At 40.2% G+C, this 13,126-nt stretch overlaps 1 protein-coding gene across 4 annotated transcripts in view; it reads right to left on the reverse strand.

The window, feature by feature from the left end:
- Positions 1 to 13,126, reverse strand: part of TP53BP1 (tumor protein p53 binding protein 1) — a 54,428-nt gene that overhangs the window by 18,457 nt on the left and 22,845 nt on the right. For all 4 annotated transcript variants that reach the window (XM_072148367.1, XM_072148366.1, XM_072148365.1 and 1 more), the window contains exons 4-11: positions 12,330 to 12,417; positions 10,179 to 10,252; positions 8,530 to 8,676; positions 6,828 to 6,903; positions 5,270 to 5,463; positions 2,394 to 2,508; positions 1,107 to 1,198; positions 800 to 984 (exon numbers count right to left, since the gene is read on the reverse strand). In XM_072148367.1, the coding sequence (XP_072004468.1) occupies positions 800 to 984; positions 1,107 to 1,198; positions 2,394 to 2,508; positions 5,270 to 5,463; positions 6,828 to 6,903; positions 8,530 to 8,676; positions 10,179 to 10,252; positions 12,330 to 12,417 (971 nt within the window). The remainder of the gene's footprint in view (positions 1 to 799; positions 985 to 1,106; positions 1,199 to 2,393; positions 2,509 to 5,269; positions 5,464 to 6,827; positions 6,904 to 8,529; positions 8,677 to 10,178; positions 10,253 to 12,329; positions 12,418 to 13,126) is intronic.

The raw sequence follows: 13,126 nt of genomic DNA on the forward strand, positions 1-13,126 counted from the left end.
GACTGCACATTACTCTGTTGTATGAAACAGCTGCTATGAAAATCTGCCATCTCTACCCCTTGCACATTTTTTACCCCTTTTTGACATACCGTGTATACTAGAGTATAAGCCGACCCGAGTATAAGCCGAGACCCCTAATTTTACCACCAAAAACTGGGAAAAACTACTGGCTCGAGTATAAGCCGAGGGTGGGAAATGCATTGGTCAACCCCCCCCCCCCCAGTAGTATACAGCCTGCCAGCCCCCATGTAGTATACAGCCTGCCAGCCCCCATGTAGTATACAGCATCCCCTAGTAGTATACAGTAGCCTGCCCCCACAGCCCTTAAAAAAATAAACTTATATACTCACCCTCCGATGTCAGCGTGGCTTACCGATGTCCCCAATGTCAGCGTGTTCCGTCTTCTTTCTTCTCTGCGGCTCCTCTTCTCTCTTCCGGCATGGACGCGGCCATGTTTTCTTCTTTTCGTCGGCCGCTGCTGACGTCATAGTATGCGCGGCCACGAAGAAAACATGGCTGCGTCCATGCCGGAAGAAAGAAGAGAGAAGAGGAGTCGCGGAGAAGAAAGAAGACGAAACACGCTGACATTGGGGACATCGGGGAGCCGCGCTGACATCGGAGAGTGAGTATATAAGTTTATTTTTTTTAAGTGGGTAAATGGTTTTTGTAATAGACTCGTGTATTAGCCGAGGGGACGTTTTTCAGCACATTTTTTGTGCTGAAAAACTCGGCTTATACACGAGCATATACGGTATTTCCGATTTGTAGAGAGAAAGCACATCCAGTATATATTACTTACGTGAGAAAAATCTGGCTGTGAAGGTACCACAAATGATCCTGGCACAAATGCTGGAGTGTTTTGGCACACTGGTGTTGATACTTGAGGTACAACTAAACAAGGATCGTTTTTTGGTTCTGTGGTGTCCTCCGGCCTCCTATTCTCCACCAAATTACTTGAAGGAGCAGCTACTTCCATGTCTACAACTATATTAAAAATAGAATTGCGTAAGGAGAATGTGTAAACCATAAAATTATCATCAAGTGGCAGACACACAGCTGAAAGTGATCATGTACGGTCAGGAACACTTATCAGAATCAGAAGATACCTTCTTTCTCCTGCTCTGTGGGCGAGGTGGGCAGGATGATAGGGGTAGGCTTGATAGCTTCAGGGGAAAGAGACACAGGGTCTGAGGAAACACTACACAAGGGGAGGAGAATACAAAGACATTGGTTACCCTACATTTCTATAAAAACATAGTACAGCACAAGAAAACACTTAACCCCTTAACCCCTTCAATAAAAATTGATTGTATTTTTCATAGGATATTTTGGGATGTGGCAACATTTTTTTAAAATGTACAATTTTACTTGTTTATTTTTATATGTGTTCTAGGAATTTTTTCCCCCCATAGTTTTGAACCCTTTTTTATTTATTTATTTTGTTGGTGTTCGCCGTATAGCCTAATAATCATGTTATCTTAATTCTATTGGTCAATACGATTATGGGGATACCTAGTGTGGGGAAAAAAAATCTATCATTTTTAGAATCGCCGTCCTCCAAGTGGCATAACATTTTTACATGCTGTAAAGCTGTACTTTAGCTCTAGGCTACAATAAACAGCTGTAAGAGTTATTAAAGGTGTCTGCAATAAGCTTTATTGTTAATCCTGGTTCTTATGACAATCCAACATTAAAAATCTAACATTAAAAACCCAATTGTCACAGAGGCACAAAAAAGTTCTGTCTGGGGCTACAATTATAAAATATACAGTTGCAACTTATATACAAATTCAACTGAACAAACCTACAGAACCTATCCTGTAAATAACCCGGGGACTGTCTGTACACGTTTTTTTTTTCACTTTTTTTTGCATTTTTTGTGGCATGAAATAGGTAAAAAAAAAAAAAAACAATTTCTGGTGGGTTAACTTTTTTTTACGGTGTTCAACAAGTGGGTTCGATAATGATTTTTTTCAATTCTACAGGTCGTTACGGATGCGGTGATGTTATATATGTGGGCTTTTTGTTACGATTTAGACTTTTTTTTGGATTATATGACTTGAAGATGAAAGACTTGTAGCTGCAGCAAGATGTAATCCAAATAGTATGAAGTCTAGTACAACGTAACCAACCTGGAAGGCTGCATTCACAAGATGCTCTTGAACCGTGTTTTGGAAATGCAATTCAAGCACATCTGGAATTACTACTCCCTGAACGTATATGTATTGGGGTAGGGGTAACCCCCAATTCAATTCAAGTACTTTGTATGAACATGGCTGAAGAAAAGTTTTTTTTTTTTTTTTTAAACCAATGTGTCAATGCTGCAATAGGAACACAAAATATAATAATAATTTAATACCTCAGGTATTAAATTAGGAAGCCCACATACTTACTCCGGCTCATTTACAGGTGCAGGGATTGCCTGTCCGGAGAACTGTAGGAGGCGCAGGGTGTCAGCTGGTGTAGATACAATCTTGCTTGCAATAGGACTGATATGAGCTTCTATTTCTAGAAAACGATATATACACAAAACACATAGTAAACTAGGGGCTTGGTCAAGCATTTTCATAACCACAGAGGCTGGAGCAAAGCTTCAGAAACCAAAGTATCAGAGATGAATAAATGCACGCTCTTTGAACTGCAATACCACATGCAGCCACCAGTAATCATATGGAGCTTTCACTTACCGTTTTCACCTAGATAATAAGAGTTATTAAAAATGAATGCCATTTTAATAACATTGCTTGGATTTCTAATAGTATTTACTAGAAAATCTACCATTTGATTTCATGAATTATGAAGCAAACATACCTTGAGAATGCTGTAGCTACATTGATGCACAAGCATATCTTGTTTAATCCCTGTTCTGAGAGGTTTTGCGGAAAAAACAATTATAAAATTAGGATAATGAGGCTCTGTCGCTCCTGTGGCTACCTTGGCGCTTTCTTATCACCCCAATTATGCACTGCTCCACCCAGTCCTGCCTAGCATAAGCCTACAACACCATATTCACGGTGTTCTCCCTGACAAGCAGAAATAATCAATCACTGCACCATCCCGCAGCTGCTGTGTACAAGTCAACCAGCTCAGGTTGATTAATCCAGTGTAGACATTTCAGGCAGCTCCTGTGTATGTGGAAGTAATGCGTTTATGTACCGCTGCCAGCCTGCACCCAGCTTTCCCAAGGTCCTGAGATTTATGATTGTTTTTTGAGCTACAACATTCCCAAGGTAGGTTTGGTTCACAATGCATAAAAGCAAATGGTAGATTTCCTTTAACAATAACACAATAACACAGTAGCATGGACATTACTGTAAGCAAACAATTATCTTATATTAACATAAAAAAACAATATAGGAGAAGAAAAAAAAAAAGCTGTACTGTTTCAAGAGACCTTTATGTTTATCAGCTTTATGTTTATCAGATTTACATAGAACATGATGTGATGTGGTACATTTAACTCCTTAATGCAGCAATTTGAGCTAAAATAGCGTACAACCCTTTCTGAAAAGCCTAAGGCTATAATTCTCACGACCGTGCATTCGTTCCCCATAGGCCGGCAATGGGAGCACGGACGGATACGGTGCAGCACCGTACCGCTCTGTACAATATATATATTTAATTATAGGTAAGCGTATGTGTGTTTGAAAGTGCAATCAAGCTTCGCCTTAAACTACATTTACATGAATGTATGCCCTAGCAGGCAAACGTTCGCTGCAATTGAGAGGAGGAGTGGTGACCCCTCTCCATAGCGATGCACGGCGCAAGATTGACATGTCAATCTCTGAAGTCACGTGAAAATGAGGAACAGGAGTCACTATTAGAGGCCAAAGGGGGAGGTTCACTTCAGATATATATTGTGTTCTCTATAGTACCTAGAAACATGCTTTTTGGTAGAATATGACCTCCTTCACAACTGCCATACTACTATATATATATGTATATATACTCCAATATATTTCAGGAGGTATTGGAGTTTGTATTTCCAACAAAAGTAACATATAGCTTCCTATATTGGACCACAACAATATATTACATAGACGAAACATGGTGGTTAACAATCCACATCCTAATATACATTTCCTCTCCAATTCTATCATACAAGGTATAGGAAATGGGGCGCAAATTATTCATATTTTCATTTTGGATTGGATTTTGGTCCTGTCCTTAAAGGACACCTGTCATCAGGTCTGTGTCACTAGTCCTGTCACTACTACCTGTTGGAGCAGCTCACAAGGATCCCATCCCAGCCTTTATCTAGTTATTTCATACATTATTCATTGTAAAATCATCTATTCTTTATCATGTAAATGAGGCTGGTCACATGGTCAGAGGCAGTGATGTCAGCCTTGTTCCCCCTCCCCTCTCCTCCCCCTGCTCACGTCTGTGTGTAATGTATAGTAAAGCATGGCTAGTGTGTGCGCTGCATCTGCTGACATGCTGCATCCTCCTAATATACAGGTGAGAGACACAGACAGCAGCTACACATGAATCTGACATGTTCTGCTGTAACATGGCTGCCTGGAGCTGCTGTATCTCTCCTATACACACACACAGGCTGCAGGGGGCGTGGCCACCAGCACCAGGAAGCACATCATTATACAGCCTCACATCATTATACAGGCTGTCAGTCAAGCACTAGGGGTGTGGCTGTGCCTCCCACTCATGAATAGAGTGGACAGCTTGAATATGCTAATGCTTCATTGGACATTTCACAGGTCATTTGCATACAGCTTTAGGACCTCATTGCTTAGGTTTACAGGCATGTAGAGGGACAATGAAGGGATAGAGGCAATGCTCTCTAATGGCAGTTTATGAAAATATATTTAGTTTAGGGGGGTAATTTTGCATGACGGGTTCTCTTTAAGAATCAGAGATATCCCTTAAATACATAAGGGAACATTTATCAGGCCAACTTACTGGCATACAAGCCATGAAATAATAGAAAGGACTTGTCACGTGAGTGTGGGGCAGCATATGATACATCTCCCCTATAGGTGATAATGCAAGGTGCAGATAACGTTCCAAGATAAAAGTCTCTTTCCATTTCTGGTTTTATAGCATCCAGAACCACAATCTTCATGCAATAAGAAAGACGAGTCTCATCTTGAATCCGATGCCATAAAATTACGGTTCTATTTACCACGGGGGTCCAAGCAAATGGCGTCTAAACTTATGTTCCCCCCACCAGACTCATCTCATAGCTTTTCCCACCTCTTTCCCACTGACAATGGGCGGTTTATCAGCAATGTTATTCCCATTCGCTTACCTGCATTACTGGACTGCCCAAACAGGTCTTCCTGACTAGAGACAAGCTGCGAGGTGTCCATTTCTTCCTCCTCTGCATCGGGCCCCACCTTGGCCGGAGTGTCTCTCTCATCAGAGTCGGGCTTCACGTCTGTGCTCTTTTTTTCTTCATTTGGGATGTCAGAAGTCTGCTTAACACATACCTCCTCCTGTTGTCTGAAAGACACATTTCTTAATTTACAAAAGAAAACGCCTTGTAATGGCTCCTCATTATGTGATCCGTGGGTATCCGGCAGCATGCATATAATGATCAAAGTAAGAGAAGGCCACAACATCCGATGTAGTGAGGAAGGCGATAAACCTTTATTCACACAAGCACAAAACAAGCAGCTAGTTTCGATTCGTCATGAATCTTTCTCAAGCCTGGCAAAGATTCATAGTAAATCGAAACGTTCCTGCTTGTTTTGTGCTTGTGTGAATAAAGGTTTATCGCCTTCCTCACTACATCGGATGCTGTGACCTTTTTTTGCTGTGTATGGACCTGGCATCTTATACACCAGGATCTCAGGCTGCGTGCACCACTTTTTTCAGTATTTAGAAGTTACGGAGGTTGCTTTCTCTCTCTCGCTCTTTTTTTTTTTTAATAACTGATCAAGCATTGCGCCATGCGTAGTATAGTGGCTATGTTAGGTATTGCAGCTCTGACCAATTGACTGGGACAGAGTACACACCAAGCCATGGTGCATCTGTGAAGGAGCAGTCACACCTTTTGACAGCTGATCTGTGGATTTGTGGGCGTGCTGTGTGACAGAACCCCAACAATCTATTATTATTGTTCTGAACTTTTAAGAATTGGACGAATATTTTAACACATATTTAATGACAGAAAGGCTTTTTACGGTGGTCATTAAGGCTACTTCTGATGCAACGCCTTTCTACAGCGCTGCATCAGAAGACGACTTCAGAACATTGCGTCCTGCTGCTGCTGGGCTGTAGAGGCCCTGTTCCTGGGTGCTAACCCATTAGACACCTCTGCCCCCACATCAGCGATCGCAGGGTAGTGCTGACAACACAGTGGGCTTCCTCTAGTATATTTCTATTAGGTCATGCCAAAATGAGCAGTTTAGTAAAGAAGTGTGGAGAGGGGCAAAGAGAACCAGATGCTGAGAGAAAAAAAAAAATGGAAAAAAAAATCCTAATAAGATTTTTTTCAAATGTTCTTACAATTTTTTATAGTTTTAATTTATGCAATGTTAGTTGTAAAATCAACTTTTAAAATTAAACCAGAAGAGCTCTCGGGATGTTGGCAGAAGCCCTCCGTGCTGCAGCTTCAATGTTTAGAAGCATACCCCCTTATTGTGTGGGATGAAAGGGAGAGGGAAGGGCAAATGCTGAGGGATCAAGGAGGAGGAAAAGACAGTATAACATTATGTGAATCTAACCACCCCAGAGCCCTTCAGGCTCATTAGCATGATTTTAGAAGGAAGGAGACCATGGCTAACAAATATAAGAAGATTGTATACACATGCCACTGTGACTGTGGCAAACACATGTATATATAAAAAAGAATGTTAAAGTACCGTTTCGGCTCATCTATCACTTTCTGCTTTTCCAAACTCACTTCTTGCCTAGTCTGGGCACCAGTGTTAAGGAATTCTGAAAAAGAAGTAATTAAGATTGAAATTACATTACTATTAGTGATGAGCGAGTATACTCGTCCGAGCTTGATGCTCGGTCGAGTATTAGCATACTCGGACCGGCTCGTTGCTCGGACGAGTATTTGCCCTGCTCGATAACGAGCATTTAATTAAAAAAAAAGAAGGGAAGAACAATAAAAAAATACAATTAAAACATTTAATTTAATCGTTTAATTGAAGAAAACAGTGAAATAACACAGTGCAGAATAGATTGCAGATGTTCGGGGACATCTGCGATCTGTTCCGGAGACACGCGTGCAGAACGGTGTTCTCCGCAATAGTATTTGAAGAACAATATGTGTGAAGAACAACTTGCAGATGTTTCCAAACATCTGCAAGTTGTTCTCTACACATATTGTTCTTCAAATACTATTGTGGAGAACACCGTTCTGCACGCGTGTCTCCGGAACAGATCGCAGATGTCCCGGAGACACGCGTGCAGAACGGTGTTCTCCGCAATATTATTTGAAGAACAATATGTGTGAAGAACAACTTGCAGATGTTTGCAAACATCTGCAAGTTGTTCTCTACACATATTGTTCTTCAAATACTATTGTGGAGAACACCGTTCTGCACGCGTGTCTCCGGAACAGATCGCAGATGTTCCCGAACATCTGCAATCTGTTCTGCACTGTGTTATTTCACTGTGCTCGGTCAGTTTGTAATTTTACTGAAAAATGCTCGGGTCTCCCATTGATTTCAATGGGGCTCGTTACTCGAAACGAGCACTCGAGCATCGGCAAATGTTCGGTTCGAGTAACGAGCACCCGAGCATTTTAGTGCTCGCTCATCTCTAATTACTATGTATCAGTTAAACCTGGATGAGCCTAATGAAATGATCAATATACAGTAATAAAGCATTTAAATAAGGGCACTTAACACAAAGGCCAACATTGCTGCTGGATCTTTTATGATCTGTTCTCGACCTCCACACAGTTATACCATTAACTTCATATTAAAGACATTTATATGCAGCCGGATGTACATGAGAAATAACATTTATGGTCGTTATCCTTGTATCCCATATACTAACAATTTTCCCCTTGCATGGTCTACATGTAATTATGAGAAGTCACTAAGCTAAAAGGCCTGTTCACACCACAGGATTGCTTGGCTGATGTGATCACATGCCGGCTGCAAAACAATAAGCTCCAACTACAGCACTGTATCACCAAGGGAAAAAAAAAGTAGAGTTTAAAAATATCAAAGGTTAAAAGGGAAAAAAACATTTTGTTAATAGTTAATGCTGATCCAAAGAGTTACTCTGACTGCCATATAGAGCTTGGGAAGGAATTTTTCCCTACTTTGGACCAATTGCCATCAATCTTAGGGGTTTTTTTGCCTTCCTCTGGACCAAGACAGTAGGACTTGATGGGCCGATGTCTAATTTCAACGATGACTATATAAACAGAGTTCTCATTTTCTTTGAGTCTCTAATATCAAACGCCTAATTGGGAGTTATCAAAGACTTCAGCAGATACCATAATCATACATAATTTACTTTGTTCAGAAAGTGGTGAAAAGTAAGAATTTCTATAAGTGGCTTCTATTGGAAACACTACTGAGACAAGCGTTACATCAATACCTGCTTGGTTACATTCAAGTGTCTGAGGTTCAGAGTTTGATACGTTCTGTACAACCATTCCATCATCCTCCCTCGTGCTTTGGCCTTCAAAATCTTGGCTCTGGGATAGTTCTAGTACACCAAATGCCAGTTGTGACGTTCCAGAATCTGAAAATGAAGCATAAAGAATGATACCAGATTATTATGCTCTGCTCTGAAGTGTAGATGGCCCATAACAAAAACGATCAATCTTACGTCTTAAACTACAGGCCATTTAATTTTTTTTTTAAATCACCTATCATTCGCATTTCATGGGAACAACTATTAATAAAGCTTTATTGCAGAATCATTAAATAAACTCTTACATTTGATCATTAGTACCTGGGGCTAAAGGGAGGTCAATCTGTAAATAGGAGTCGTCTGTAGGTCAGATAGTGGGACTGTACTATGTCATAATTTTTCACCATCACAGCTAATACAGATCTCTGAATTAGAAGGGCTAGAAAATGATATATTACTAGAAAGATGCTTCTGTGTTTAGATCACATAGCATTGCCTAGACTGTATACAATGTTATCAATGTCTAAGCTGAGAACAACATAAACCTGTGAACAAAAACAAGGATTTTTCACTCTCTGACACTATGAAAATATTGGACATGTGGTTAACCACCATTTGAGATCACCTTTAATATTGTGTGTGGGCGGATGTGGGGAACATTTTTCTAATATACTGCATTAACAAATTTTGCTTTTTTTTTGGGGGGGGGGGGGGGAGGCAATGGATGAGCTCACATCTAATCTCCCTGTGTGTGTAAACAACTCTGAGGTGGGACGATTAACCCCTTTGCTTTTAGCATGATGTTTGAATATAATGTGCATAGCATACTACAGCCAGGGAGAGAGTAGGAAGGGTTAACAATCACATTTGTCTAAACAACAGGAGGGGAGAGAGAAACCCATCTTCAATCCTGTAGACGGATTTTCCACAGCAATGTAGAATTAACATTGTAACTAAGGGGAACTTAGTCTGTTACAAACTAAGACCTCTTTTGGTTGTACGCTACACGTACGCTACCGTTTCATTACGGCTACCATACAGCCACAGGCATTTCACTGGGCAATACATCCATCCATTTGAATAGACGTATTGCCAAGTGTACCGTACTGGAAAGGAAAGATAAGGCTAGATCTATCTTTCCCCGTACCACAACCCTCCCTATGCTCTGGCCGGGCTATGTGTTATTAGAAGAATTCTAGAGGAAGTATATTAGAAAAATGTTCACAACACCCCCTTCCCAATATCAAAAATAATGTGAAATGGTGGTTAACCCTTAACATTACTTCTCTACTGCACTTTGGCTAATCCGAGAATGGGACAACAACTGTATACAGAATGGAAATACTCCCTGGTGTAATGGGTTCAAAAGATTACACAAAGATACTGAAAACTGGTGTTCATTACTTCAGATGTTTTCAATGCTCAAATAAGTTTAGGGCAACATGACTCTCCCCACCTTTACAGCTTGTAAACTGGAATAAGGTAAAAGAGAAACATCTTGTGTCAACCTGTCCTTGTGTTCAATCCTTACACTGATCCAAAAAACATACTGCAGAAGAGATTTCCCCAAGGACAAGAGACACTGGCCTCCTCCTGCTTTGCATTGATACCTTCAGCTTGTAAGGTCTGTGTAGTGCAGTCATCAGCTTCTTTATCGTCATTAGTTTCATCACAGTTGAAGTCACTGAATAATGGAAACAAATTGGATTAGAAAATGCAGGATAAAATAATGAACATTACAATTACCAGGCAACTATAGGAACTTACGTTAGTTTTGCATTTTTATCCCCGATGTCCCCTTTGCATTTTTAAAACAGCAATAACTAATCATTTCCATAGCCACAGTCACTATGGATCTCTCTAATACTTCCTATCAGAATATAATGACTCTTTACCCCATGTGTTTCCAGACTAATAACATTCCCATTTGTCTCAGTGTATATATAATTTGGAAGCAAACACACATTCTGAATTTAACGGCCGCCATTGCAGGTCCTACTACTGATGCACCGCCTCTCCATTTCAGTCCTCCATTACCTCCAATTACCTGTTGAGAATATGCAAGTCTTCTGGTTACCTTCCATTCCACATAGACTTCAATACTTTTGTTTTGTGCAACAAGACTTTTGTTGCACTTTATTTAAAGGGAAGAAAGAATGCAGACTGCTGCGCCCTATAGTAGTGGGAAGGCTGATATAATACACCACTGTATTCTTCGCAAAACACCTTGTTGTGTTAAATAATATTTTAATGCAGTCTAAATAAATACAGGTAGTCCCCTACTTAAGGAGACCCAATTTACAGAAGACCCCTAGTTACAGACAGACCCCTCTGACCACTGTGACCTCTGGTGAAGCTCTCTGGATACTTTACTATTGTCCCAGGCAGAAATGATCAGCTGTAAGGTATCTGTAATGAAGTTTTATTCATAATCCTTGTTCCCATTACAGCAAAAAATGTTGAAACTCCAATTGTCACTGGGACAAAAAAAATTTGTCTGCAGCTACAATTATAAAATATACAGTTCCGACTTACGAACAAATTCAACTTAAGTACAAACCCAAAGAACCCATCTTGTACGTAACCCCGGGACTGCCTGTATAGTTATCAGATCCAAAATCATATAGGGAATGGTTGTATCTACCCATCCCTCCCCAATGGGTCCACATCAGGGCAAGCAAGAGTTAAATGGAAATACCTCCAATAGCCTAAAATAGGACTCAACAGGAGATCTCCTTACTACTCATTTATACATCCCATGCTCGTATGGAAATGCCAAGACCTCACCAGTATATTGGTGTCATCCGTACAATATCCCTGCAGAGGTTAAAAACAGTAATAAGGTCTTGAGGATGTGAACAAGCAGGTTAAGGAGATGTGATCAGTATTGATCTTAAATATATACTGGGTTTCAAAGGTCTTCTTAGTATATCTGTTCCTTTAAATTCCACGTTTGAAATTTTTACCCACAATCTTGAAGTCACTCATATTTGACCAATCCCGTCTGATCCACAAATCTTATCACGCTCCTTGGTGCTAGGCCGAATGGTGCCATCAGACCTACCTACCACACTAAACATATAGAGACTTCCATCCGCTGACTTTATGAGTGACAGATAAAGGGTAAGAGTAATTAAAAAAAAAAAAAAAGTTTCCACAAGATGAAAACACTGTCAATACATCTTGACCAAATTAAAACACATTGGGGAGGGTGGCCTGTTTGATCCAGAGGCAGAGCAGGGGATAAGTTCAGCCCCACTGTTTCTTCTATCTATTCACATTTCCAACCCAAAAGAGGGAGGGAAAAAAAGGCTGGCTGCCCCCAAGCCAAAACTGGTTTACTGTACCCCGGTGCCTATAAGAAGGCTATATCAGGTTGGGTAAGGATAACACTTCTTGCGTGGCCACCTTTTATTAGGACCGGTTATGCCCCAAGATTTTCATACGCACCACCTGATCACAGACACCGTGACTGTGATAACCATCTTAAATTTGTTGCTTCCTTCTAAAATCAACTTTTAAAATTATGCTACTGAGCTAGAAGGGCTATAGGAGTCATTACCAGAGCCCCATGTTGCTGTCACTTCACAGGCTGTTACAGTATGCAAAAGCACTTTGAGGGGTAGTGCCAAGGGAGAAGGGGGAGGGGAAGAAAGTGTAACAACCTTGGTTTTGATGGTAGACTTCCTTTAAGGCAGTATCTCTTTTAGACCATTTCAATGTCCAAATATTCCCATAATAATATTATTAATCAAATATACCTGATTCTGTTTGTTGGACAAGGAATCCGCTCAATTATTTGGCTGAAAACATGATCACTGCTTGGTGCTTGCAGTTTTTCCATAGACACTACATAAAAAGAAAAATTACATTTAAATACATTTCACATTTTCCTTTGGCACAAAGCATAAGGGAAGAGTAGTTCTGTATATCAAGTAAGTATTTAGAGATATCACACAAAATGTGTATGTGGCAGGTTGAGAAAAAAATTAAAAGAAGAAATATCAGTCTGTATTTTATACTTGTACTAAAAACTGCATGTGCAATACTGTATTAGCCTTAAGAGACTTTCCAGCTAACCAAGAATATAACTGTAAATAGAGGTTTCTTATCTCAGTTACATGCCATTTAATAAAAATAATGTAAATTGATATTGACATTGTTATAACTGCTATGATACCTCCCACAGGAAATGGAAGTGTTTTTTCCCTGACTTCTGGATGGTTCTGCCTTAGCTTTTTAGGACAATAAGAAGTTTGGGTCAACGTTCTAAGACTACAATTTAATTAAGGAGCATAACTCACAGCGGTGTGAGGTTAGATGGGGTAGTGACCCCCCAGGTGAGCCACCTTGCAACTTGGGCCAGATTTGTGTAGGCTATAAAATACTATAAATGTCCAACATTATAGATGAGAATCTATTTGCTGGTTAGTAGATTTGGTACACCCCAGACGCAACCCAGATTTAGTCTTCCAAAAAAGGAAAAATATAAAACATATCCATACATTTACACACAAAGTTCTGCTATACACACACACACACACACACTGACTGGGCA

The sequence above is a fragment of the Engystomops pustulosus genome, chromosome 4 (assembly GCF_040894005.1).
Source record: "Engystomops pustulosus chromosome 4, aEngPut4.maternal, whole genome shotgun sequence".
In the NCBI taxonomy this organism is placed as follows: Eukaryota; Metazoa; Chordata; class Amphibia; order Anura; family Leptodactylidae; genus Engystomops; species Engystomops pustulosus.